Here is a 27,523-nt window from a genome sequence, read left to right as displayed (position 1 = left end):
TTATTTGCCATACTTGATTAACCTTTGGTTGTAATAACTTTTCAGATTTTTTTACTAAATTTTCCTAAGGTGTTATAGGGAATTAGTTGATTTGGAATTAAAAATATATATAATGAATGAGACGAAAAAAATTTATTTATTGAGTTTTAAAAAAAGTTTCACTAGTGTTTCATGCATAAATGCTACTATTGTCATAACACATGAGAGTTATTCTTTAAATTTTTCATAAAATCTAACTGATAATAGATATAAACATTTAATTATTTTGCATTCTTGATATCATCAAGTCTTTGTTGAACAACACGTAAATTCTGTGAAAATCTAAGGTAGCATTTGTTTTTTTTTAATCTAAAATCTCAACAATATGAAATTTGAATGGGTCCGAATATAAATATCTGAATGACATGTTTGTTTATATATATATATATATATATCTAAACATAAATGACATCTTATTTGTTTTTATAAATTAAAAGTCATCTTAACAATTATTATTTAAATTTTTGTCCTTATAAATTAAAATAAAAAAGATTAGGTTTTATAATTTAAGAAATAAGTATATTTTATAAAGATTTTTTGGAATATAATATTTACTTCTCATTCAGACATTTTCTCATTTAGATAAAACTCACAAAACTTTACTCTTTCTATTCGGATCTAAATGTCTGAAAATAAGATATAAGTTACAAAAATAGAGAAGCAAATTTTAAAAAAATATAAAATTAATAAAATTTCATACTTCAGAAAATTAACAAAAGGGTCCTAAGTCAATACAAGAAGAAACCCCTTCAGAATAATCTTTTGTCATGCATAGGGCAACCATCAACTCGTAAACTCAATTCTAAGTATGAGTTGGACCCATAGACAGGCGTTATTTAGAACACCACTTACGGTTAAATAACATAATATCATACGTTATTCCCACATGCATATTATCTTTTATTGGTAAGTAATAACTTTCTGGATTTTTTAACTTAAAATATACGAAAATCACCTTTTTATTTTTTTAATTTTGCCTGAGTATTATCTGAAATTGGTTGTTTTGAATTAAGAAAATTAATGAACGTCGCGACATCTTACTTATTAAGTTATAAATAATTTTCTATTTGTGGTATATGTATAAATGGAGCTATTGTTTTGAAAATTTATCTTCTAAATTTGTTATAAAGACTAACTGATAAGAGATATAAACAATCAATCCTTTTGCATGTTGACTTAATATCTTCAAATCTCTAATGAACAACATGTAGGTCTAGGTCCGGTTATAAGGACTAAGGTTGTAAGGACTAAGGAATGGCTTCCAAAAACTCAGCTCTCGAGCTCTCGTGTTTGAGCCTCACTACTATATGTGCGTTAATGAATGAAAATATATAAATAAATATATATAATGACTATTTATTAATTTTTTACCATAAAAAATGGTATAAGGGTGTAGATATACATATATTAACATATGAGAAGGACAATTCAAACAAGGTTTTCATATACCATAAATGTATAACATAGAACATTAATTGTCAGGTAACCCTTTTCTAACCAAAATGATTAAAATCCACTATAAAACGCATCACCACCTCTTCCTTTCATCACTTACCAACTTCTCATTTCCTGTTGCTTTTCTTTTTTTCTTTGCCTACCTCTCTTCACTCATCACCATGTCTGGCTGTGGCATGAACTCATCAGGAGCAAACCCCATTGGTTCCAGCCGTGGTCCAAACCGAGTTCAAGAGCAGTGTGTAATATGTCACCGAGCCTTCTCTAACACTGAGGCTCTCATAAACCACTATGATGTGCACATCCGAGGATCAGATGAGCTCATGAATTTTCAGAACAACAACAACGTGCGTGCTCAGAACCAAGCAGCAGCAGCAGCAGCACCTCAAGCTCAAAGGAGACTTACTTTTGCACTCCCTCCATCATTCTCGGCCCCTGCAGTGCCACCAGTTGCCATTAGGACTACTCATACTGTTATACAGGCACGACCGATTCAACCAGTTGGTGCAGGTGGTCCCGTCCGGCGCCGACAAAATTTCGCTCCTCGTGTTAACATGGCCAGGCCTGCTGCTAGGCCTAGAGCTGCTCAGCGGAATCAACCTCCTGCTGCTGCTGCTGCTGCTGCTGTCCCAGTTCCAGATGTAATTGACCTGGATTTTGGTGAAGAGGGGAATTACAACAACACTGGTGGTGGCATCAATCTTGATTTGACCCTAGGTCGTTAAAATCCTCAAGGATTATTTGCAGATTCAGGATGCATTCGGGTCAATGTTCTTTAAATTAAATTTAAAAAAAAACAAAACAGAAGAAAACCTTAGAATTATCAGTTTGCTGTTTTTGAGTCAATGGTGTCATTGCTATTGTTGTTACATGTTGTTTTCGTGTTGGTGTCAGAGTCGTTACTTTGTTATTCAGTCATTAGTAATAAAGTTTTTCTGTTTGTTTTGTATTCGATTCTGGAAGATGTGATTTGATTTTGATGCATGGTTAGTGAAAATTCTTAAAAGTCATAAAAATTTGGATGCTATATATCTTCGACAATGGAAGTAATATACAATCATTTGTGTGTTTACTGTTGTAGAGTTGTGCTGCAGACTTGAGAACTTCACTAGTTCAACAAGATTATAATAGTACATTGTATATGTTTAATATAACACAAAAATTATTCCAATGTACATTCTGACTGTCATCAATAAGTTCTTTTTGAATGTTTTACTTGCTATATTAAAGTTGTGGTTTGCCATTTTAATAGTAGTGTCAATATATGGTTAAAATGAGTTTATGATAATTCTATAGGTTAGGAGTGGAAAACTAAAATTATTAAAAAAAAAAAAAATCGAGCCCAATCGACCAAATTGATTCACTTGTGTTTATGTAAATTTAATTTTTAATAGTGCGGTGGGGTCGACTTATCTAATCGAAGGATGTGTTACACCCAAGTAATACCAATTTTGAGTCTCGAGATTCACACTTAACATATAAAGTGTTTGAGTCTCTCACTTTGATGACATTTCTTAATAATTTTCTTTATACAAATATCTATTTAGCTAGTTTGTCATTTTTACTAATAAATTGAGTGTATGGTTCCCATAAATTGTGGTTTGCCATTTTGATAGTAATGTAAATATGAATTGGTTGAAATGAGTTAATGATAATTCTATATATTAGGAGTGGACAAAGAAAATTAAAAAATCGAATTGAACCGAACCGAACCGAATTGAAATGAATCAAATTGGTTCACTTGGCATTTATATAAATTTAACTTTTAATAATGTTGTGGGGTTCCCTCATTTAATTATATGGTATGTTCCACTCAAGTAATACTAATTTTGAATCCCGAGATTCACACTTGGCGTAAAAAGTGATTGAGTCTCTCACTTTAATGACATTTCTTATTAATTTTCTTTTATACATATATCTATTTAGTTAATTTATCATTTTTATTAATGAATTGAGTGTATGGTTATCGTAAATTGTGGTTTGTCATTTTGATAGTTATGTGAATATGAATTCGTTGAAATGAGTTAATGATAATTCTATATATTAGGAGTGGTCAAAGAAAATTAAAAATTGGATTGAACCAAACCGAACTAAATCAAACGAACTTGGTTCACTTAGCATTTATATAAATTTAATTTTTAATAGTGTGGTGGGGTCCACTCATTTTATTATATGGTGTGTTCCACCCAAATTATGCCAACATTGAGTTTTGAATTTCACGCTTGGCGCATAAGGTAATTGAGTCTCTCATTTTAATGATATTTCTTAATAATTTTCTTTTATACAAATATCTATTCAGATAATGTCATTTTTATTAATGAATTGAGTGTATGGTTCTCATACATTGTGGTTTGCCATTTGATAGTAAGGTGAATGTGAATATGAATTGGTTGAAATGAATTTATGATAATTCTATATATTAGGAGTGGACAAAGATAATTAAAAAACTAAATTCAATTGAACTGAACCGAACTAAATAGGTTCACTTGGCATTAATATAAATTTAATTTTTAATAGGGTGGTCAACTCCATCCATTTAATTATGGGTTGGGTGTTCCCCACTCAAATAATACTAAGTTTGAGTCATAAGATCCACACTTGACATAAGATGATTAGTTTGTCTATCTCAAACTCTTATTTTGATAACAGTTTTTGATAATTTTCTTTTATACCGATATCATTAATAGATAATTTCTCATGTTTTCCTAATGAAATGAGTATGTAGATCAAAATAGGGAATGATTTTGCATAAAAATACTTATCAGACAAGATTATAACTTATAGAATGGAGTGTGTATCTGACTATCAAAGTTGTCGGATTTTACCACAGAGAATGTCATTGATTACGGTTTGACATTTTTCACCATAACATAAATTTCTGGTTCAAATGTGTTCACGGTATAAAATCAATGTTAGGTTTGGTCAAAGAAAAAAAGATCAAGCCAAGCTAGCTGGTTAGCCGAATTGCTAGATTTGGTTTATTTCGATATTGATAAGAAACTGTAAATTTTCAATTATTTCAAAGAAACTATGAATTTATATTGTTTCAGATAACTTTTTGATTTAATTTAGTTTTCAATTCAAAATTAAACTGAACCGAAAATGAAGCATGCAGGCTTGAGAACCGGCGGAACTAAACCGAACCAAATTGAGCTCATTTATCATTAATTAAATTAAATTTTTTAATTGGGTGGTGAGCCTCATCCAATTAGTGCACTAAAGACGGGTCTCCCGTCTCCCAATCCACACTTGGCAAGAGGCGAATAGTCCGGCCCATGTAAGACTCTCTTCTCAATGGCCCTTCTGAATAATTACAAATGATTTAACAACATTGATTGGATGAATACACAATACAAATATGTTTAATTTTGATTATATAATACTTCAATTAATAATAAAAATGGGGTTGGCCTACCTTACGTTTAACGTAAGGTACAGCCCCCTCACACAGCTGAGGAACGAATCCCAATGAGATCCAGCTGTGTGAGGGGGCTGTACCTTAGGGATGGCAATGGGGAGGGGAGGGGAGGGGACCAATCTCCCCATACCCATCCCCGATATTTTGCATATGTCCCCGTCCCCTCCCCGTCCCCGTCAGAATTGCTTGAGAGAATCCCCATCCCCTCCCCGAATAATAACAGGGGATCCCCGAGGCTCCCCGGTCCCCGAATAACTAATAGTTTAATACATTTTTTTATTTTCGATTTTAAATTAATCATATTAAAATAAACTCATACCGCTATTGTAAGCTCGTAACCAACTTTGACAGCACATTAAGGCCTCCAATGTGCTTGGATGAAGTTTGTTACGGTATGGGCTCACAACTCTACCACTGGTGTTAAAAACTAATTCAGAAGCAACTGTTGTAATTGGAATTGCCAAAATATCTCTAGCAATTCGAGCTAATGTAGGATACCTATTAGCATTTGTCTTCCACCAACTCAAAATATTAAAATCTTCCATCCGAGATATAACTTTCTCATCCAAATATGAATCTAATTCATCTGCAACAACTGCACAATCTCCATTGTTTACATAATCATCAAAACCTGTCATCCATTTGGTTACTTTCTTATAAGAATCCCTTGTAGATCTAGTAGAAGAACTACTACCAGTATAATCAAAGCAATAAACAGTTGGTGAAAACTTCAATTAATACACTTCAACTAATTCCCGGCAAAGGGTGACCACTTTCCCAACATACAACTATTTTGATATTTATTATTTTTAACAATATTTATAATTTTGTTATTTATTTATTAGTAATTTTAAAAATAAAAATAAAATTAAAAATTAAAATGGGGAAATGGGTAGGGGATGGGGATTCCACCTCATCCCCGTCCCCTCCCCAAATAAAAAGTTGGGTAAAAAATTTTCCCCATCCCCTCCCCGAAAAAAAAATTGGGTATAAAATTATCCCCGTACCCTCCCCAAATGGGGAAAATCCCCGAGGGTACCCGTCCCCGTGGGGATTTTTGCCATCCCTACTGTACCTTACGTTAAACGTAAGGTAGCAGCTCCCATAAAAATGTGACTAATTAAAGTTAGTTGGTGTGAGTAGTTCGGCACTCTCACTCCTTAAGAGAGATCGGGGTTCAAGCCCCGCTCTCATATAGAGTCACCACTTTGGGGCCCACTCAGGACCACCTCGTGGTTCAAACAAAAAAAAAAATTAATATAAATGTGACTTATAGAATGTTATAAAAACTATAATTACATCAAAATGAATTGTAAACAATTTTGTCGCAAATCTTAGATTTCATGTAAAAAAATATGGTCCTCGATTAAGACGGCTATTATTTGTTAGGAAATAATAATCTTTGTCTTTTTTTTTTCTAGTTGGTTAATATTGAGTTTTATATTTATCTTTTCACTTTATTTACGATCAAACTTTTTTTTAAAAAAAGATTATGAAGGTAAGTAGAGAAAAATATGGAGATGATCCTAAACCTATTTTTTTAGTAAATAAAGGAAAAAGAATAATGCTACACATTCCAAATTTTTTTATCCCAAATGATGTGTCATTTATCAATTGGTTGGTGAAATAATACAATTAATTCACTTGGATCTTGTAAAAAATTATCAACCACTCAATTAATGACACATCATTTAGGATAACTTTTTAAATTAAAAAATTTGGGATGTGTATCACTACTCAAGGAAAAAAATTACTTTAAAATGGAAGCCATCAACTTAGGAAACATTGATAAGTTATCGGATCCACAAAACCTCAAGCACCCAAAATCCACGGGCATGATTGTTTGTAGGTCCTAATTTTGAGTTTTACCAAGCATTTTTTTTCTTGTTTATTTTTATTGAAAAATAATAAAATACGGTCAAATTATACTATTCATCATCTATTTAATCCCTTACAATAACTGCTCCAAAACCTGAGCATGGAGAATTGGAGGAACATTGCTTGCATTAATCAAAATTATACTTCCAAAATAATTTATAGTCTAAAAAATTCACAATAATTTAAGGAGATTTTAGGATGGAGACCCTGATAAATCAGATTAAGAAACAAGCGTCTGGTTATCTTCAAGAGAAATACAAAACTGCTAGGCTTGCCTTCACTGATGTTTCTGAAGCAGAATTGTGAGTCTTTAATTAATTTCATTCAAAACATTTAGAAATATTATTGAAGTATCTATAATTTCACTTTCTTTATCATTAACATTTCATCGCCATGATCATATTAATTTGAAGGCTGGCAGAAGAAGCAACAAACAATGATCCATTGGGCCCTGATGCAAAAACAATGACTAAACTAGCCGAGGCATCTTGCGATGTAGATGATTACTGGCGAATTGTTGATGTTCTACACAGAAGGTAGCTTATAGAAAAATGCAAATTATGATTGATTCATTTCAAAGATTTTTGTATTGTGATTATTATTATTATTATGTTCACAATTTTTTTTTTTTTTTTGGCAATTCAAATTATAAAATGCTGCAGGTTATATTGCATCGATTGGAAGCTTTGGAGGCAATCCTATAAAACATTGGTACTTCTTGAGTTCTTACTAACTCATGGTGCTGAGGATTTTGCAATAGAATTTCAATGCGATACGGCTATACTCCAAGAGCTTGGAACTTTTGTTTACATCGATGAAAAAGGGTGAGTGTTGCTTTATTATTCTAATGCTGGATCTGAACTGCGCCGAGTTTTTAAAAATCTTATACAGCGTGTGCATATGTATGCCGCTAAAACAATTTCTACAACAATCGTGTTATAGGTTCAATTGGGGTGCTAACATGCAAAAGAGAGCTGAAAATATACTGAAGTTATTAGGAGGAGGACAAACTCTCAAAGAAGCTAGATTAAAAGCATTAAGAATAACAAATGAAATCCAAGGATTCGGAAGTGCAACGGCTTCTCCTTCCTCATCAACTTATTCGCCATCTTCATCCGAAGCATCGCGTTCATCATTCGGATCATACAGTACCACAAATTCATCAATTACATGGAATGATGTTAATGATCAATTGAACAAACAAGAACACTCATCACCCTCAAAAGCTGCAGCCGGAACAAAATATTCGCTAGGAGGTATTCAAGAAGAGATGCCTATTGCTGATAAAGACAATAGTTTCCAAGGGTTTCATCTTTGGGATAGCCTTCCGGTTGAAGAATCAGGATCTTTACTTGATGTTGATGATGATGAAAATGAAGAATCAAATGGTTTATTCGGGGGAATTTGTTCAAAGCTCGCTGCTATTAGTCCTAAAAAATTAAATAACGGTGATCACAAAAAGACATTTAGAAGTTTCTCTGATAATAATAGGACTATCAGAAAAAGGTATGATAGCCAATATTCTTCAAAATTTTAGTAGAATTAATTATTTGAATTTATATTATATATTAAAACATGATTTTTTTTTCTTTGTATATAATATATGTTATAAGTAATTTAGAATAAATGCTTAGATATGCTGTTTCTGTTGCAGCATAGCTGTAGTATTATTATTGGGGTCCTTTGATCCCTTATGAATATCATTAATTACCAATTTTTTCTTCTATATAATTGATTTAATTATATGCTCATCAAATTCCATCAAGCCTCCAACAGAATGTAAATGATGGTGTTTTACTGTTGAGTACGGAGTTTTTCTTTTCTTTTTTCCCAATCAAAAGAGCGGGGATGAAAAGTAGGTCAAGAAGCCAACTATGTAATCAGATTTAAATATTGTCAATGGTGTGACCATTATATCAAAATTGGATATGTATCTTTCTTTAGACTGAATATGGAAAAGATTCTGAAATTAGATTATAAGGCTGCTAAATTCTGAAATGGGAAACTAGCCAAGCATCAAATTATAACACTAATCATAATTGAAAACTTCCAAAAAAAAAAAAAAAAAAAGGAAAGGAAAGGAAGAAGAAAGAGGCAAAATTCATGAATGAACCATCAAGCCAAAGATAAAATGGCGGTGCCCTTCTTGTTTGGCAGTTTGGGCACATTTGGACCTACTGTCCATGTAGCTTAAGAACAGATTTAATTTTTTATATTTAATATATTACTAATTATTTACACTATTGATTCTTCTTCATCACTGACTTCCTAATAAAAAATAGGAAAAGGAATATACACTGAATGTAATCAAATTAGTCCGACTGTGGATTCTGATTTGTATAATAGTTTGCATTTTTTCATAAAAAGTTTCATAAATGATGGCAATTACTTCAAACTGGATCAATTCAATAAATGCCGGTTTGATTGTATTTTTATGAAAATGTTACCAAGGATCAATCATTCTAATTGTAGTCTACAGGCCCCTTTTTATCCACAATGAATCATTAAAAGTTGGAAAATAAAATTAAAGTTTTATTGGTGAAATAATGACACATGGGGGACCAAAATCTGATTGAAAATCCAAATAAAGAACTGATGAGACTCTACAAGAAGGTAATGCCAAAACTATGATATCTATGGGCTCTTTAGTAATTTAGCACTTACTTTGGCCTCCATCTTGTTGATGTTTTACTGAAAATAAAATCCTAGTGGAGCATAATAGCATAACTGAAGCTTACATAAAAAAATAAAAAGAATAGGAAAATGTTATTTGAACAGTAGTAAGATAGTAGAAAGATAAAAATGATAACATCATAATATAGATAATGTTATCGTTTTATTGTAACATGAATAGTAAATTAGGAGGACTCTCCTTGTCCTTGGCCTAATTTTTTCCATTTGGAACGGTCCACTGACTGTAGTTTTTGCTCATATGACAATGACTAGATCTATTTCAACAACTGTCCGGGATAAAAATAAGTGAAACATGGTTAATGACACATTACAAATGCACTGTCTAAATCGATTAAATATGGTGCAATCTGAATATGTAGGCCCCGAACTAATCTAATTTTCATTAACACACACGAGGGACTTGAATATTATTTTCATATGTTAGTTTTAAATGGTTCATAGGTTGATACAATTATTATGTTCATATTGCTTCAAAGTATGACAGAAACAGAGAATACATAGCACATTCTCTATTTCTCTTATTCTAGATGACTTATAGAATACAATTATAAGGCACTAACTTGAAATTTCATGGACCTAATTATTTTTAAATAAAATCATGAGAATCTTGTATGTCATTGGTAAACATCTAATTCGCTAGTCCTATTTTAACTATTATTTCTTAATTTGTTTTAATTTTCTTTAAACCTTCATAAGCAAAGCATGAAAATATATACATGTAACTTTATTATTTGTAATAGTTCAATGTTGAGGGTGAAGCATATAGTTATATTATATCGTAATTATGAACTCGAAGTATCACCATCAAGTATCCAGTAATTTACACCACCCTAGTCAATGATTGTTGTAATGACATTTTCGAAGCATCCTCTTAAAGACTTCCTTTTTCCCTCCCCTCATCATGGATGGGTTGGATTCCTTCTTACAAGAAAGATTGGTGAATTGAGATAATACTTTTCTTTTGTTTTAATCTTTTCAATCTTCTATTTAAGTGGCTGAAATCTTAACAAAAAGGTTGGGGCAAAGTTTCAACTTTCATGTCTTTCTCTAATCATATATTGTGAATAATAATCTTTTTCATCAATCTAATTATGCGCCAATGACTTGTTCAAGCTATACTTGCCTTATATCATCATCACTCCAATCTTTTCATTTTCACTAATGATGCAATTTTTTTTTTCATTTCTCATCCTAAATGAAATTACTCATTATACACTAACAATTTTACTTTATTTATATGATTATAATTCAAATAATAGGTTTAATTATGATACTTCAAAAGTACCATAATCCGAACATCGTCAAATGATCAAATAATGCGCAATAATTAATAAAATTAGATGATGCATAATGTTGTTTACTAAAAGCCTCAGCCTCAACTAATTTCCTCTATCTAAGCTTGCAAGTACAGAAACATTTGTTTTAACAAAGCTTGTTAAGTTTGATAGAATCAAAAACCTTTTTTTATTTCTAAAAAGCACAAATAAATTATGAATTGATGATGAAGATTGAAGATGGTTATAACTTGTTTGACTAAACCCACCAACCAAACACTACTTCAGTCGATAACAACATTAATGTTACCGTTGGAAAATTAACAATAAGGCCATTCTCGTAATTTTGGAATAACAAATTTAACACTATCACTGTCGAATCCTTGTCTTTACGTAACCGCATTTTCCATGATGTTTTTGTCAACTTCAGGCTAAATTACCGCTTCACCCCCCACATTTCCTAATATTATTTTCTGAAAAATAAAAAAATTAATTTGCAGTTAGTAAAGCATCCGAAGACCAGCAACAGCACAAACAATAATCTTTGGATCCTCTCTCTCTTAATTAAAAAAAAAAAAATTATTTTCTCTCTCTCTATAGCCCCCCCCTACTCTCACTTAGTTTCTCTGTCTCCAGCTAAAGCAGCTTTCTTCTTTTGGGGGTCTCTCTGAAAAACTTTTATGTGCAGAGTACGCTGAGCTTGGGCGTGAGTTTGGGGGTCTCTCTGTAAAACTTTTATGTGCAGAGTACACTGAGCTGCTTTCTTTATGATGGATGTGAGTGAAAGTTATTTATAAACCCAAGATTGATTAAGTTCTTGGAAAAAAAAGTTTTTTTTTTTTTTGGGCACGATTTATTGATCTAGGTGGTAAAAGATCGGATTTTGTTAACAATGAAGTCGTCAACTCGGCTTAACTCAGCTGTGTTTCAGCTCACTCCCACTCGGACAAGGTATTTTTTTTTCCCTTTACATTGTCCAATTTTGACTTATTTTTTCATAATGTTACTGATTAAAATGTCTACAAATTTGGTTGATGAAATGGGAAATTTTATTTTAATTATTTTTTTTTGTGGGAAATTTATTTAGCGATCTGTGTTGTGGTTAATATTTTTTATTTGTTTATTTATTTTCTGACATTGATGTCTCTGTGGTTGAAGGATTGGTTTTCTTTGCTGGGTTTATGTTATAGAGGTCTTTTTAAGTTTGCATTTCTTTGCAAAACATGTGTATTTTGTTTTTTAGATAACGGTCTATGAATTTTGAAGGAGTGGTATTGCCTTTTATTTACATCATAGAATGGATTTTCTGGTTTATCTTGACTCTTCAGAGTAATCTGTAATATATGGTTTGTCAAGAATCTATGTGCAAATTCACTTGTAATATTCCTCAGCAATGCAGCTATGGGAACTGAATTTTCATTTTTTTTTTCAGGTGTGATTTGCTGATATCTGCATATGGGAAGACAGAAAAAATGGCGTCGGGATTGCTGAATCCATTTCTTGCCCATTTGAAGACTGCACAAGAACAGATGGCTAAAGGTGGCTATTCAATTATTCTTGAGCCAGCTCCTGGCAGCGATGCATCATGGTTCACAAAGGGAACACTCGAAAGGTTTGTTTGTTGTTGAATGCTATTTTTTACCATTATAAATGTTGCGCAACTGGTGGTACCTAGGTGATGGTTGATTGCCATATTAAAAATTATTCATCCTGTTCTTTTACAAAAGAAAAAGAAAATAATTTCTGGAATGCCGGCTAAATGATGCCACATTGGTTGCATTTTGTTCTTGCATTATGGAGGGCGCATATTCTAGGCATTGGTGAGAATTCAAATTTTGACATGTTGTTGGAATATTGATCTACTACATCCCTTATAGATCAAGTCAGTTTGCTTTTGCCACGAATGGTTGAGAGATTGAGACCCATGATCCATTAACTGTAGCACAGAGGCTGATAAGGCTTTGGTCTGTGAAAGTGGGAGGGTAATTGTTTTAGATGTTGGGTTTAGTACAGTACTAATAGCCTCTGGTTATGAGAATCACGACAAATGTATAGAAAATATTGCCATGTCAACATATACTAGTTAAATCATTTAAATATTGTCTTGTTTTTGGGTTTTGTATTGCAAGAGAATCGGTGTTAAGCAGAAGCTCAGAAGATTGAAAGGATCGTGGAACTTTCTGTGTCTTTAACCTGAATTTATTGTTAACTAATATAAGCAAATATGTACTGTGACTCTTGAGTATGTGGAGAAAATATTTTTTGCTACAATGGACTAAATCTTTTATTTAATATAGGTTTGTTCGCTTTGTTAGCACTCCTGAGGTCCTGGAACGGGTTTATACTATAGAATCTGAGATCTTGCAGATTGAGGAGGCAATTGCTATTCAAAGCAATAATGAGATGGGGTTGAGTACAGTAAGTAACATGCTTGGTTTTCTATAAAACACCTGTCACAGGGCACAAATTCAATTTTTCTTCTTTCTTTTTCCTTTTTGTTGACAGACAGAAGAAAATCCAGCAAAACATGTGCAAAGCATTGAAGGTACTGAAGAAAAGGATAATTATGTTTATCTTGCTGTTATACTCATACTGAAGTAGGCTGAGTGATGCTTTGCATTTTTGTATTATGCTTTATAGTTCATTCATCGGTTTCTGTGTATCTTTTTCTTTCCATTGTACAATTTTTAATTCACATGACCAAAGGCTTTTACTCTGCAGTGGTTTTTTATTTTTTTATTTATTTTTTAAGTTTATATTCTAAGAACTAGGTGCTGAATATTTGCTTCTTCTGTTCTCTTATTATTTTACTTTACTCAGTGGGTAGTGTAGAATAAAATTTTGTTGGTAGCTTTGATAAGCTTGTGATTTTTTTTTTTGGACCGATGTTTTTGAACAGGTGGCCGACCTTTATTGGAATCTAATGAGGAGAAAGCCATTGTTCTTTATACGGTGATTTGAATCTGAGTTACCTCATTGTAGAAATTTTTTTCTCATTATTATTGTATGATTTTTTTTTTTGAAATCTGGCAGCCTGAAGCACATTCGCCTGAAGCAAATGGCTCTACTGTGCAGGAGGGAAATCCAAAGTATATACCATGCAACCATGAGTACCTAATTATCCTAGAAAATGAATGTATATTGAGGGTCATACATGGGAAATTGTGAAAATTTGTTTACTGAACATTTCAAACCTCACAGACTTTGAAAACATTTTTTGTCCTTTAATTTTTTTGGAAGCATGGGAAAAACAGAGATGTCAAAGCATTTCAGGCTGTTCTATGTGCTATTGAAGCCAAAATGAAAGTTGAAATGCATAATGTCCATCCTTCTGCTCTTTATTGATTTGTTTTGACAGTAGGAAAAATACTTAGATGGAGGAGTCATTTCTCTTTTCTTCCAATTGTATCTGTTTGGAAATTTTAATCAAGTTGTTACGTCAAATACTGCAAATTATCAAACATGGACTTGTCAGACAGTTGAGGTAGCAGCTTTCTTTTTGCATAAGCTCCGGATGCACCCATATATATGAGTTTATGCATGTGCATTGGCATTTTCATGGTGTTAATTATGCTGTATATTATATGCCTGTTCACCAGAGTGCAGCTCTTGAAAGTCCTAGAGACACGGAAAATTGTCTTGCAGAAAGAGCAAGGGATGGCTTTTGCACGTGCTGTAGCTGCAGGTTTTGATGTTGATCACATCCCATCATTGATGTCGTTTGCTGAAAGCTTTGGAGCCTCGCGTTTAAAGTAAGAACATGTTTCTTTGAACATATTGTGTTATTTATTCTACAATTGATCTGTGACAGAATTGCAGAATTACTATTGTTCCAATATCATTTTCCTTATGGAATTGCATGTATTAATGCTGCAGGGATGCTTGTGTGAGATTTAGGGAATTATGGAAAAGAAAGCATGAGAGTGGCCAATGGCTTGAAATTGAAGCTGAGGCAATGTCCAACCAATCAGATTTTTCTGCTTTGAATGCATCAGGCATTATTCTTTCTAGCATGGTCAACAAGCAGAAGGAATTCAGTGAAAATGGCAAAGCAGGCATTGATGCAAATGCGGGTATGAGCTCAAAATGTAGGAGTTGTTTTACATGTGAAGAATTCCTTTTTATTTATCATTGCTGTGTAAGAAGTAGTATTATGGTGGATCCCCGTGCTTGGTTGTTGAATAACTTTAGCTAACCCATCATTCCCAATGCTAGAAATGGAGAAAAGTCCTTTGGTTTTTCACTTGCTAGAGTATGAGGAATTTTGAGTTTTTTCATATTGTAGAGTCTTTTTAAACAATAGTTTGTGAGACTCTGAATTATGATATTAATTTTTTGGTTTCACACAATATGCAAATAGAATGGAAAAACAGCGCTTTGATTCTTAGATCTGTCCCTTGATATAAACAATTAAGTTTCCTTTGCAGAGGCAAACACTTCATAGCTCATGCCCGCCTAATGTTTGAGGATCTTATTCTTTATGTGTCCCTACAAAGTGGGAAAATAAATCATAGCTTTTTCTCAGCATGGAAAGACCATTAATCATTTTCTTTTTATCTATAAAATAATCTAGAATTTCTTTTGCATTTATGGACGCCTCGTGTCTTGATTTCTTGATTTCTTAATTTCTTAATTCATAAGATAGTATGGTAATAGCTGTACAGCTCCATTTTTTTTTGGTTATAATAATATTCCAGAAGCCCTCTATGCATGTACCAGGGGCACTCATGTGGATGCTGGTGTCAAGATTTACATGAGGTGCTGAGTTGGTACTTTAAAAGAATAGAGCTGCCACACAGGTCCAACAACCTGAAAGGTGTCCCAGGACCTGGGAAATGTCCCATAACCACATGTTTATATAATATGAAAGTTTTGAATGTCCTATTGCAACTTTTGGCTATGTCTTGGAATGTGTCATTTGTATTTCAATTTTATGGTATTTTATTCATCCTTGTTGTCTTCAAAAGTTGAGTTGAAAAATTTTTAATGTCAGATGAGAAGCCTACTATAAATCAGCAACCAGCCGGCAATCAAGAATATCTTCAAGGGCAGTTTCCACATTCCATGTTCCCTCCCTGGCCTATCCATTCTCCGCCAGGTGCACTACCAGTATTTCAGGGGTATCCTATGCAGGGCATGGCTTACTATCCTGCAAATAGTGGATATTTTCATCCACCTTATCCACCAATGGAGGATCCTAGACAAAATGCCGGTCAAAGAATGAGACAGAGAAGGCATTCCATGGATAGTGGGGATAGCAATACTGAATTACAAACTTGGGAGATGGACGCATCGAAGGTAAAATCTCAGGATGATGCAGAACTGGACAGAGAATCTTCGAGAAAGAAGGCTAGTCGATCAGGTAAAAAGCAATCTGGCAAGGTTGTCATTCGGAACATTAATTACATTACTGCAAACAGGCAAAACTCTTCAGGTAGTGAATCACAATCAGCTTCAAACTCCGAAACCGATGAAGAAGATGGAGACACGGAGGTCAGTACACCAAAGATGAAGCATAAAAGTTCTTCAAGATCTTCAAAAATAAAAGAAAGTCATATAAAATCTGGGGATGCCTCAAATTCATTCAACATGGAAGGAACAGGTAAGATGAAGGAGGAAGATGGTGGTCAGTGGCATGCATTTCAAAATTATCTGCTTAGAGGTGCTGATGAAGAGGATCGTGCTGTTGATAAAGGCATGTTTGCAATGGAAAAGGGTGTTCGAGCAAGAAGGCGACAAAGCACAGTTGGTGATGACCCTTTAATTTCTAATGGTCGAGATGCTGGTGAATATCATCAAGAAAATATAGCAGACATTGATAAGTTTAGTGGAAAAATTGCTCGCATGCCTAAGACATCAAATGATGAATTATTGATCTCAGGACGAGTGGGTCAATCTGGTGATGGTAGAAGGTTCACGGATGGTCAAATCAATCTACAATCAACAGAAATAGATGGCAGGAGGGGTGGATATAGGAGGACCACAACTGATGATTTTATAATTCATAGACAATCAGCTCTTGCAAACTCTCCATCTGACTCATTAGCTGTTAATCGTTTTGAGCGAGTGACTAATAATTGGGATAGAAGCTCATCGAATAACATGGATGATGATTCCTACATAGTTCCATTGAGATCAGTTTTGCCAGATGAAGTTGTAACTGATGGAAGAAATGCTATTGATATGGATTCTGAGTTCCCATCATCTTATCAGAAGTCAGAAAACACATCTAATAGGGCTTTCGGTTATGAGCCAGATGAATTAACTTTGCTGCCCGAGCGTGGAGCAGAAAAAGGTTTAATAGGTTATGACCCTGCTTTAGATTATGAAATGCAAGCTGAAGGTGCTTCACAGAATAAGAAAAACAAGCAGTCTGAAACTGATGTCAAGCAAGGGTCCAAGAAGATAGACAAGGACCGGAAATCAAAACTTATGGATACTTCGGATAAGAAGAAAATCGTGGGGCCAATAAGGAAAGGAAAGCCTTCAAAATTGAGTCCTTTGGATGAAGCAAGAGTACGTGCTGAGAAGCTAAGAACCTTTAAAGCTGATATGCAGAAATTAAAGAAACAGAAGGTACTTTGCTAACTATTATTTGAACACTTAGATCTGAATTGAAAATATAAAAGCACTTGTGGGAAAGCAGGATATTCCTGTTCATATAGCCAGTTACATCAGAGAAGTATTTTCTTTTTGGCACGACTTCAGAGTCTCCCACACTGGCATGTTTAGTTCAATGGATACCAATATTCTCTTATTCATTTTATTCATTTATTTTTTCAGGAAGAGGAAGAGGCTAAACGACTAGAAGCCTTAAAGATAGAGAGGCAAAAGAGAATTGCTGCTAGGGGTAGTTCAACCACCACTCAATCAACTTTGTCCTCACAGCAAACCAGAAAACAATTACCAACAAAGCTATCTCCAAGTGCTAAAAGAAGTTCAAAGTTCAGTGATTCAGAACCCGGATCGTCTTCGCCCCTGCAGAGGGTTCCCATCAGAACTGGTTCTGCGGGATCCATTGATTCTCACAAAGCATCTAAGCCCACCAAATTAAATATTGGAAGCCACTCTGGTGGAAATAGGTTGACCCGCTCGGTATCATCATTGCCTGAACCAAAGAAAGAGAACGCTGTTGTTACACCCGATACCAAGGTATCCATGGCAAGAATTAGAAGATTATCTGAGCCGAAAATGAGCAGTAGTCAGCATGTTTCTTCTGTAAAGGCACGAAGCGCTGAACCGGTATCAAAACCTAAAGCATCTGATGGGTCTGAGACTAAGAAAATATCTGCAATCATGAACCATGATAAAAGCAAGGCTGCTTCCCTTCCAGAACTGAAAATTAGAAAATCTAAAGAACCTGCTGTTGCCCACAGCAAACCAGCAGGAAAAGAACTTGTACAAAAGGTAAATGGGACCAAGTCTGATTCCACTTCTGAAGGTGCTGAATTGAAGAGAAATAAGGACAAAATTTCATATCATAGCGATGCAGATGACAATTTGGTAATTGAGAAGACTGTTGTGATGCTTGAATCCGAGAGACCTTCCATTCCTGTTGTAAATACAAGAGAGGAAAATATGGGGTTTCAGAAGCAAAACAGTGATGATTACAGAACAGGGGAGAAAAATGAGGCCGTGTCAGATTATGTTGCTATTCGTGCGCCAGTGTCACTACTAACTGTGGTTGAAGTTGATAAAGCACACATTGAAGACCAATTACAGGAGCAACCGGCTGCCTATGAGATAGGATTGGTAAGATCTGTAAAATCCCACTTGAAGTTGATGACAACCGACTGCCTATCAGATGCACTTATGAGTAGGGATGGCAATGGGGCGGGGTGGGGGTGGGGATGCCTACCCCATTCCCCACCCCATTAAAAATTTTTGCCTCCATTCCCCACCCCATTCCCCAATAAATTTAGTGGGTTGGGGATGGAGAATCCCCACGTGGAGAATGATTCCCCCATCCTCACCTCATTTCCCATTTACTTATTTTATAGTAGATATAAAAATATGATTTTAGTAAATTAAAAATTAGAGACTTAAAATAAAATCATTACCATATTATAAAATATTGAAATTTTTTAAAAAAATCTCTAAAAATTTGAAATAATATCTTAAAATGATATTAAAAGTGAAAAATATTTAAAGAGAGCAGCTCCTTAAAAGAGAAAAAAAAATATAATAATGTTTTAAAGTTGAAAATATTGTAGGGTTTTCTTTTATTCATATTCTATTTATATTACATAAAAATTAAAAAAATATTAATTGACATTATAGTTGATAAAATAACAATTATTAAATAAGAATTAAAAACATATTTATATATAATGGGGATTGGGGTGGGGGTGGGGGTGGGGTGGGGAGTGCAATACCAAACCCCACCCGTTAACAATTTGGGGATTATTTTTCCCCCACTCCCCACCCCATTCTCCAAAAATTATTAAAAATTTTCCCCATTTGGGGTGGGGCTCCATGGAGCCCCAAACCCGTGGAGGATTTTGCCATCCCTACTTATGAGTATTCAATGTTGCCATTCTGAAAATTAAGAGGCATGGTAATATTGATTAAAACTGAAAGTGATTAAATTTTTTTTAAACAAATTTAATTGGTGTTTGTTTTGCTTGATTATTCTGAATGTGCAATCAGTCTCGAAAACAGTGTGAACACTGTTTACAAACTTATTTTTAAGTTTGTTATAGTTGAAAAAGAAAATGTGGTTACTGTGTTGATCTGTTTTTACAATTTTCTTTTTCATCTTAACAATTGAACAAGATTTTGACGTATCTATAAATATCAAACATATTTTTTCTAATTGGTTGAGCCTCCGTTTGGCAGCAATGCTGATTTTCTTGATTATCTGATTCTGTTACTTTTTCTGTTTCTAGGTCACAGCAGCATACTCTGATGATGCAGAGAAGGAAACACCAAAATTTCCAAGCGTTAGTGTTAGTGAAAAACCATATCAAGCACCATATGCTCGGGTCTCTTCTTTGGAAGATCCATGTACTAGAAATTCAGAGTATGGAAGAGCACCCACATCTATTGTGGCTGGAACAGAGATGGTTAAAGCTCGTGTGTCCGATGGTAACAATATGAAATTAGAAAAGATTCCGGAAGCATTAGATAAGCCTCAGACAAAGGAGTCATCAAAAGGGTTTAGACGACTGTTGAAGTTTGGAAAAAAGAATCATAGCTCAAGTACTGGGGACCGCAATATTGACTCTGACAGCATTAGTTTTATTAATTCTGAGACAGATGATGCTGCTATAGAAGGTAATTACAATATACTTGATCCTTGTGCATTCTGACGACAAAGATATTCAAAATGCTAGATAGTCGTGTATCTAATCAATACAAAAGGAAAATTGCAGAAACAATCACATATTATTTAGCCTCCATTTTTCAATTTGAAGTTAAATGATTATGGTAATGAAACAAGAGCATTATTAGTAATATCATATTATTTGCATTTTCCAATATATTCAAAATTGGTTAGAATCCTTGAATTGCAGATTTATCTTCGGATGTGCAATTTGAACTAGATGTCTAGATTATTCACAATGCACAGGAATGTTACGGAGACCTATTTTTGTGTCACAACTTAAGTCACTTTTGGTACAGGAAAGTCAATTTGTTCAAAGAAGAAAATGTAGCATGAGAAGTTGCTTATATTTTACTAGGAAAATTTTGCAATGTTCACATGGGACATGTGGCTTATAGAAATGAACTCTAGAAATTAGCTTTATCAATTAGGACCTCCCTATACATGAATGAAGATTGAGTAACTGTAAGCAATGTTCACATGGGACATGTGGCTTATAGAAATGAACTCTAGAAATTAGCTTTATCAATTAGGACCTCCCTATACATGAATGAAGATTGAGTAACCGTAAGTAATAATGCAATTTGGAAATGTCTGAAGTTCTGAGATATGAAACATTAGTGTAAACTCATAATTATATATTTTCTTTAGAACCTGACCATCAATTTTGTTGTCACCCTCAGTTCATACTTTGAAAAATCTCATATCTCAAGACGAAACCCCTACAGCTGCATCTACTCCACAAAAGTGTAAGTTTTCCTATTGCATTTATCTCACTGATGCTGTTCATAATTTGTCTTCTCTTCCCAAATATTATATGTTACTAGAATGAATGTGGATGGGTATCAAGAGTTCTATTCTTATGGTTGCAGCTTCTCGATCTTTCTCCTTGTTGTCACCCTTTCGAAGCAAGAATAGCGAGAAGAAGGTGACAACTTGATAATCTGGATGCTATATTGGAGCTGAAGGTGAGGAAGCAGCAAGTGGAAACATTTAAATCTTTTGTCTGTGAATTGTTACAGGTTTCACGTTTACGTATTTTCCTGTTTTACAATGAGAAAAAATCACATTATCGTTCATGTTGTAAAAAATTGGTGTTTGTACATTTGGTGTTTTTTATGTTTTAATGTTTCTTTTTTTTTCGCTTTTTTTTTTCCCTGAAGTTATAATCTAATGGCAACCAACTCTTTCCCCACCCACGTGCGAGGTTTTGAACCTTAGACCTCTTGTACATTTTATTTAATGTTTCAATTTTTAGCTTCTTTCTAATATTATATAAACTTAGCTTTTCATACAACCACAAGTATTCTATGGGAGGGTGACCTATCAGATATTGCTTCCAAGTGCAATTAACTTTTTTGTCTTTTCCAGTGCTAACGGAACTGTGAGCATTTGTGACAGGAAAATAGCTCATTTCTCTTGGGCATTTCAAAAGAATAATGTAACAAGCAAGGATTGCAAGAATCCTGCCCATCAATTATGTCTTCCCTTCATTTGCAGGTGCGTGTCATATGACCATAGACAAATAGAAAGCATTTGGACTTTGAAGTGGAAAATTAAAGTGCACTGTTCTCCATTACACAGTACTTGGGGCTCTTTTTGTTGCAATAGCCTGCTGTATCATCAAATTGGATATATGGTTGTAGTTGATATTGCATATTATAGTTTGGCTATCAGTACATAGAGGGCTGCAAAAATCTAAACAAAACATGGTATCCATTAATCAAAACGGACGACTACGCAAGAAATGTTACTTCTGCTCATTCTAGTTAGTGCCTCTTTTGCTAAGCACTCGGCAGCTTCTTGTGCATCTCCTATGTGCCTGATAAGACTCACAGCTTCTTGATTTTTCATTACCTGGACAAACAGTATGCAAACGAACTAATCAATTCCTCTTTCATTTGTGAAATGGAAGGAGGAAAAGGATATGCTGCTTTTCTACACTCCCTTCGGATGATTTAGTTATGAAGCATGAAACCAAGGATTAGAGGAAATGCCCAACGAATGATTCTTACCTCCCATATGCCGGTGCTTGCTATGAGGACAAATTCAGTATCTGAGTCAATCTTTTCAGCTCCAACTGCAAGCTCTGAGCCTTTAGAGTGCTTAGTTCCTGTTGCATAATTGCCTGAGTCGCAAGCTAATATACGTACTGTCGGCACAAACAGAGCACCCAAAATCAGATATTGGCATTCACAGAATGCTTCTGCGCAGGTTTAAGTAAAACAAGTTCTAAAGAACAGTAAATCTATGGGTTTTTACGACCATTTGGTCATGATGAGTCACTCGTCTCTGGGTTTTTTAACTATGCAAAATATTTCTGGGTGAAATGTCCATTGTTGCCAGAAAAGTAACAAAACGTATATGCGGATAGATAAGAGTAAGACGTGCTTCTACCTGAAAAGAGTTTTCGAGACCAATGTCTTTTAGCTGTATGCTGGCGTCCACTGCTTATCTGATGAGCTACACCATCTCTACACACAACAGCTCTGTACTCACCCATGTTGGCTATAACAAGCTTTTCTCCATTGATCACCATCACAGATGCTGAACCTGCTCTCCATTTCTCATCTGCTTTCTCTGCATCTCTGGCCTTAGCTCGTGCACCAAGATACGCCTTTTTCAGTGTATCTTTGCTCTTTCTCCTGATTTGAGACTGCAAAAGTGAAAATGCAGTGTAATGTCACAATAAAGCTGGAATAGGGATTGGAGCAATGGGAATGAAATCTGTTGATTCATTTTCACAAAACAGAATCATATCTTCGACAAACAAGCTAAATGAAGAAGTTTACTCTTGATATCACGAAAAGATTATATAGCTTGACTGGTGGCAATGATTGTCAAGAGAGACTAATGCTGATTAAATACATAACTTGACCAAGAAGCATACGAACATACATTACTTACCGGCTTGAGCTTTCTATCAAAGAAATGGGATTGCATGAACCTGGCCACTGAGTCCCCGACTTGAGCATCAAAAACTCCAAAAAACCACAACTCAATTTCATCCAGTTGCTCTCTTTGTACAACAACTGAGTCACAGTCAGACACATCCAGGTCGCCTCTACACGACTGATCCTCAACAACATGATAGCCGTGAGATATTGGCGTCATCCATGATTGCTTCTTTGCATTCCCATACTGTCTTTTCTTGCTTGGACCAGCTCCTATGAGAAGCCTTCTCAGCCGAAATGCCTGCCCAATCATGCAAAACACATGAGTGCAAATAAGCCCTTTGATGCCAACTTCAAGATAGTGAAAGATTAGTATGATTTTTGACGAAATTACTTCAAAATCCTGATTCTTGATCAATTAAAACATTGCCAACCAGTTGAAAAAAATATTTTTTATTTTACATTTTCGTACGCGTAGCATGTGAAAGATTGTAGCAATATGTGCCCAAGAATGAAAATGATTATCCAGGAACTCCAACCTTACAGATTTTGTTTATGAAAGAATCAAGAACATGCGAAAATGAATATGATAAGCTTACCTTGAGCTTGAGATGAAGATCTCTGAGTCCCATGTTTATTTTCTGAATTTTGAGAAGTATCTTGTATTCCAATAATATTTTCAAAGTTTGCCGAGAATAAGCCTTGGACCTTCTAGTCTTTTCGGTTTGGTGATATGATTAAGAGGAGGAGGTATTTGAAGTTAATTCAAAGTTTTGAAAAGAATCAAAAGATGATGAGGCTATTCACTGGAAGCTTTGCGTTTAGGTTAATGTATTTAATGAGAAAATTTATGAGCTTTGATTATTCTGTTGAGCCAAATTGAACATGTAACTGTCAACTTCCATTTTATCTTTTGTTTGGAGTCAAAAGCCATTCTAATACTTTTCTAAGTGACTCGTCATGAGAGTGGAATTGTGGAAAGATTATAAACAAGAGGAAATATAAATACATACACGGAACACTCTGCACATGAAATTGACATCCCACTCACTTATGCTGCTCTCTCAGTCTTTGTTGCCATAAATTTTACCACGGTGGTCAACTAAAGACTCCCATTTTACTTTGAAATTAATACCATCAGGATTTTATCAACTAATAAATTGTTGAATAAGCTGTTTAACAAATACTGATTTAATCAGTTATACAGCTCAACTTATAGTGAACAAGATTGATGCATAATGTTAACAATATTCATACGCTATACAATACCTGAAGTTGCAATAAAGAAGATTGAACATCGGGCAACAAAATTTATTCGGCTATAGCTTTAAATTGGTTAGCTAGGTGGGTAATTTACATAATTTAATATATGTGAGTGTCAGATAGGTGGAAAATTTATTTGAAATGAGTATGTTAGCCACAATGATTCATGCTTTACCTGCCTAGTTTAAGTCAATGAATGAATGCAGCATGCTAGTAGTAGATACCATGTATTATTTTTAGTGAGAAGCACACCTTAAATGTAGAGCTGACTCCAATCGTACGGATGCCATTGTTTTAATAATGTGCTGATTGCCGCAAGTTGGTATATTCAATTCCAAATATGGTATGCAAATTTAGCGGATGACACATTGCTTTACTTTGGAACATCAAAAATATAAAGTTACGCATCATATGTCATAATTTACTGTAGGTGAAAACATTTGAAGAGCAGTATTATAAAAATCCATAAAAAGGTAAACAACCATATGTGAATAGAGCTCGATGATAATCTCATATTATGCGGGCATAAATGGGGGAGTTGAGGCCGTCACCCTGGAAGCATAGGCGAATGTCTATAATGTGATCAAAACAACTCGAAAATGCATTTTTATTGCAACCACATAACAATGTCACTTCTGCTTCACCTTAGTAGTCTTCTCTTAAGAATAGCAATGCTATCTGGGACTGAGCTCCACCGCACTGTCCGTACAGAATTTACTCCATATGAAAGCTTGTTACGGGAAAACAAGATGGGAAGTATGATGAAAACTTCCAGTTCCTTAACTCTCAACTCAGCATCTCCTTGTACAGACTCTAGTTAGAACTAACATCAATAACATAATACAAGCACGATTGAGAGAATTTTGACACCCACCTAGCCTTATCAAAGCTTAAATCACTTAGAAATGTAAACACGACGACTAAATATTTTCATCATAATTATAGCCACTATTATCATGATATCGTATAAATTAGACAAATCATTGGCCCCACCATTCCTAATTTTCAAATTAGTAGCAAATGAAACACAAGATGATAATACATCCATGTAAAAATTCTTAAAAAGTAAAACAAGCCTGCAGACAAGAAGGATTTGCAGGTAACACTGACTACAGTATCATAATATAAAAAGCATCTCCTTAAATTGGTCTTAATCTCAGAACTGACACAAAAATAAATGTAAAACGTTCTTGAAGAAAATTTAGCCATCATCACAACAAAATTGGAAGCTACACATCGGATAACATTAGGCTGCATTCTCCTTCTTCAGCTTAGCAAGCTCCTGCCTGACCAAACCTCCCTTCTGCAAATGCACAATGGAAAGGCCTATTAGCTCCATCCAAAGGTCTCAAGAAAGTACTTAATAGAAAACTCAATCGCTACTTGTACAAGCAAACATAGAAATACACGAAGGATCACCAACCTTGATCTTGGCCAACATAAGCTTGAACCTGTCAAAGTCATTAAGTGATGCTCTCTTCTTCTGAACAATCAGCTTTCTTCCCCAAGAGCTACTTTCCCACTTGTTCTTAACATCTGCCATCAAGTATAGCAAAATAAATCAACATGCATAAACTAAAAACAGAAACAACACTTTCTCCATATATATATACATATAGACACACACACACACAGAGTCCCTACCAGCCTTCTCCATAGCATCAATCAATGTCTTCTTCTTCGGTACACGGGGAATGTCAATTTTGATATCAGTCAGTGAAAGCCTCTTGAAGTTCATTTGGCCTCTCACCATATCAGGGGCATCAACTAGAGCCTGTCAAAACACACAAGCAACTGCATTATAAACAAATTCCCAGTCACCACTTCCCCACATGAAAATAACATGAAATAAGTCAAACCCAAATTTCTAAATATTTAGAAAGGATAATACTTTCGACAAGCAAACACACCAAAAAACCATAAACCCAAATCGTGTTTTTTGTATTTTTACCCAATCAGATAAAGTACATTATTGATTCCTCATACAAAGACATAATCTCAAAATGAGTCATTCCAAGCTCTAATGAACTGTTTACTAAGGAACCCAACTAAGCATTGGCAACTAATATAATGAATCTTAAAGTATGACAAAAGAAAAAAATACTGCACAAGCAAAACATAAAGAGGCAAGAAAAAGTAAGGCATTAAATTATTATTTTTTATGTAATTATTCAATAAAAAATTGGAAAAAACAGAGAGAAATTGAGAAAGCATACTCTGTTCTGATCTAAGACATCTACGATGACGACGAGCCTGCCGTATTCTTTGCCGTAGTTGACGAGGGCGACCCTCCCGATCTCCACGTACCTCTTGAACGGCTGCCAAAATAAATAAATAAATAAAAATAACATCAGATGTAAAACGACTTAGCTTCAATGGGGAATAAAGTGTTACGGGGAGAGAAAGACGAACCATTTTTGGGGATTCTGGTTGGTGATGGTGTGTGGCTGTGTGAGGAAGACAGTAGCGCGAGAGGCGGAGATGAGTAGAGATCAAACGGAAGCTAGGGTTTTTTAACTACGCTGCTTTTATAAAGGGTTTTGGACCAAACGATTTAGGGTTTTTTTTTTTTTATTGGGTTTTGGGAGTCGGGTTTGAGCCGGGTGCGCTTAAATTATTGACGCCCAAAAGAATAACCTAATTGCCCCCCACTTACCTTCTAAATAAGCCTGATTTCATCTTGAAATTCATTACAATTATAAAACACAAAGGCTTATTATTATTATTTTTTAATTTAGCCGGCAACTCAATTTCTCCTAGGGATGGCAAAAATCCCCACGGGGACGGGTACTCTCGGGAATTCTTTCTGATGGGGATAATTTTATACCCAATTTCTTATTCGAAGAAGAGACGAAAATTTTTTTTTATCTAATTTCTTATTTGGGGAGGAGACGGGGATGAGGTGGAATCCCCATCCCTTACCCATTTTCCCATTTTAATTTTTTAAAATTACTAGTAAATAAATTATAAAATTATAAATATTGGTAAAAATAAAAAAAATCAAAATATTTATATTATTAAACTTTTAGGCCTAATTAACTAATTAAAGTCTTAAATTTTTATTTAGGACATTAAAAAGACCGAGTAGATTCTATTAGCTAAATATTTTTTTAATTTTAATATTCTTTAAATATTTTAAACTTAAATATATTTTTTATTTATTTTTAGATATTATAATTGCCCACAACGAATCACAATTTTAATATCTAATCTAATCTATTCTAATATAATATTTGCTTTTGATTTGCTCCGATTTAACTATTGTGTTGTAAAGGGAATAGTC

The 27,523-nt window shown here is 34.3% G+C and overlaps 4 protein-coding genes across 6 annotated transcripts; 2 read left to right on the top strand and 2 right to left on the bottom strand.

Annotated features, from left to right (window-relative positions):
* The first annotated feature begins 6,988 nt into the window (after nt 1-6,988).
* Nucleotides 6,989-8,327, top strand: LOC102619939 (uncharacterized). The gene is made up of 4 exons (XM_006489701.2): nt 6,989-7,092; nt 7,204-7,326; nt 7,453-7,614; nt 7,733-8,327. Exons 1-4 carry the CDS (start codon nt 6,989-6,991, stop codon nt 8,325-8,327), a joined length of 984 nt encoding a protein of 327 aa, XP_006489764.2.
* Nucleotides 8,328-11,287: 2,960 nt separating this feature from the next.
* Nucleotides 11,288-21,230, top strand: LOC102625403 (COP1-interacting protein 7). Of its 2 annotated transcripts, none has more exons than XM_006489642.4 (13): nt 11,288-11,709; nt 12,191-12,370; nt 13,056-13,176; nt 13,264-13,303; nt 13,658-13,710; nt 13,792-13,847; nt 14,358-14,510; nt 14,635-14,831; nt 15,752-17,334; nt 17,542-18,510; nt 19,647-20,034; nt 20,767-20,832; nt 20,956-21,230. In XM_006489642.4, the coding sequence occupies exons 1-13, from the start codon at nt 11,651-11,653 to the stop codon at nt 21,021-21,023; spliced, it is 3,933 nt and encodes a 1,310-aa protein (XP_006489705.2). In that variant the 5' UTR covers nt 11,288-11,650; the 3' UTR covers nt 21,024-21,230. The 2 variants fall into 2 exon arrangements, with proteins under 2 accessions (XP_006489705.2, XP_015389212.2); XM_015533726.3 differs by having other exon boundaries at nt 14,635-14,846.
* Nucleotides 21,231-21,607: 377 nt separating this feature from the next.
* Nucleotides 21,608-23,942, bottom strand: LOC102624938 (putative protein phosphatase 2C-like protein 44). Of its 2 annotated transcripts, none has more exons than XM_006489640.4 (5): nt 23,577-23,942; nt 22,982-23,278; nt 22,481-22,739; nt 22,099-22,235; nt 21,608-21,940 (listed from the first exon to the last, which is right to left on the bottom strand). In XM_006489640.4, exons 1-5 carry the CDS (start codon nt 23,607-23,609, stop codon nt 21,803-21,805), a joined length of 864 nt encoding a protein of 287 aa, XP_006489703.2. In that variant the 5' UTR covers nt 23,610-23,942; the 3' UTR covers nt 21,608-21,802. The 2 variants fall into 2 exon arrangements, with proteins under 2 accessions (XP_006489703.2, XP_006489704.2); XM_006489641.4 differs by having other exon boundaries at nt 22,991-23,278; nt 23,577-23,940.
* A 1,281-nt stretch (nt 23,943-25,223) lies between these two features.
* Nucleotides 25,224-26,819, bottom strand: LOC102624652 (60S ribosomal protein L14-2). The gene is made up of 5 exons (XM_006489639.4): nt 26,653-26,819; nt 26,457-26,558; nt 25,885-26,014; nt 25,664-25,776; nt 25,224-25,543 (listed from the first exon to the last, which is right to left on the bottom strand). The coding sequence occupies exons 1-5, from the start codon at nt 26,653-26,655 to the stop codon at nt 25,487-25,489; spliced, it is 405 nt and encodes a 134-aa protein (XP_006489702.1). The 5' UTR covers nt 26,656-26,819; the 3' UTR covers nt 25,224-25,486.
* Nucleotides 26,820-27,523: the final 704 nt, after the last annotated feature.

This window comes from Citrus sinensis, chromosome 1 (genome assembly GCF_022201045.2).
Source record: "Citrus sinensis cultivar Valencia sweet orange chromosome 1, DVS_A1.0, whole genome shotgun sequence".
Lineage (NCBI taxonomy): Eukaryota > Viridiplantae > Streptophyta > Magnoliopsida > Sapindales > Rutaceae > Citrus > Citrus sinensis.
This window is presented reverse-complemented; position numbering and strand designations above follow the sequence as displayed.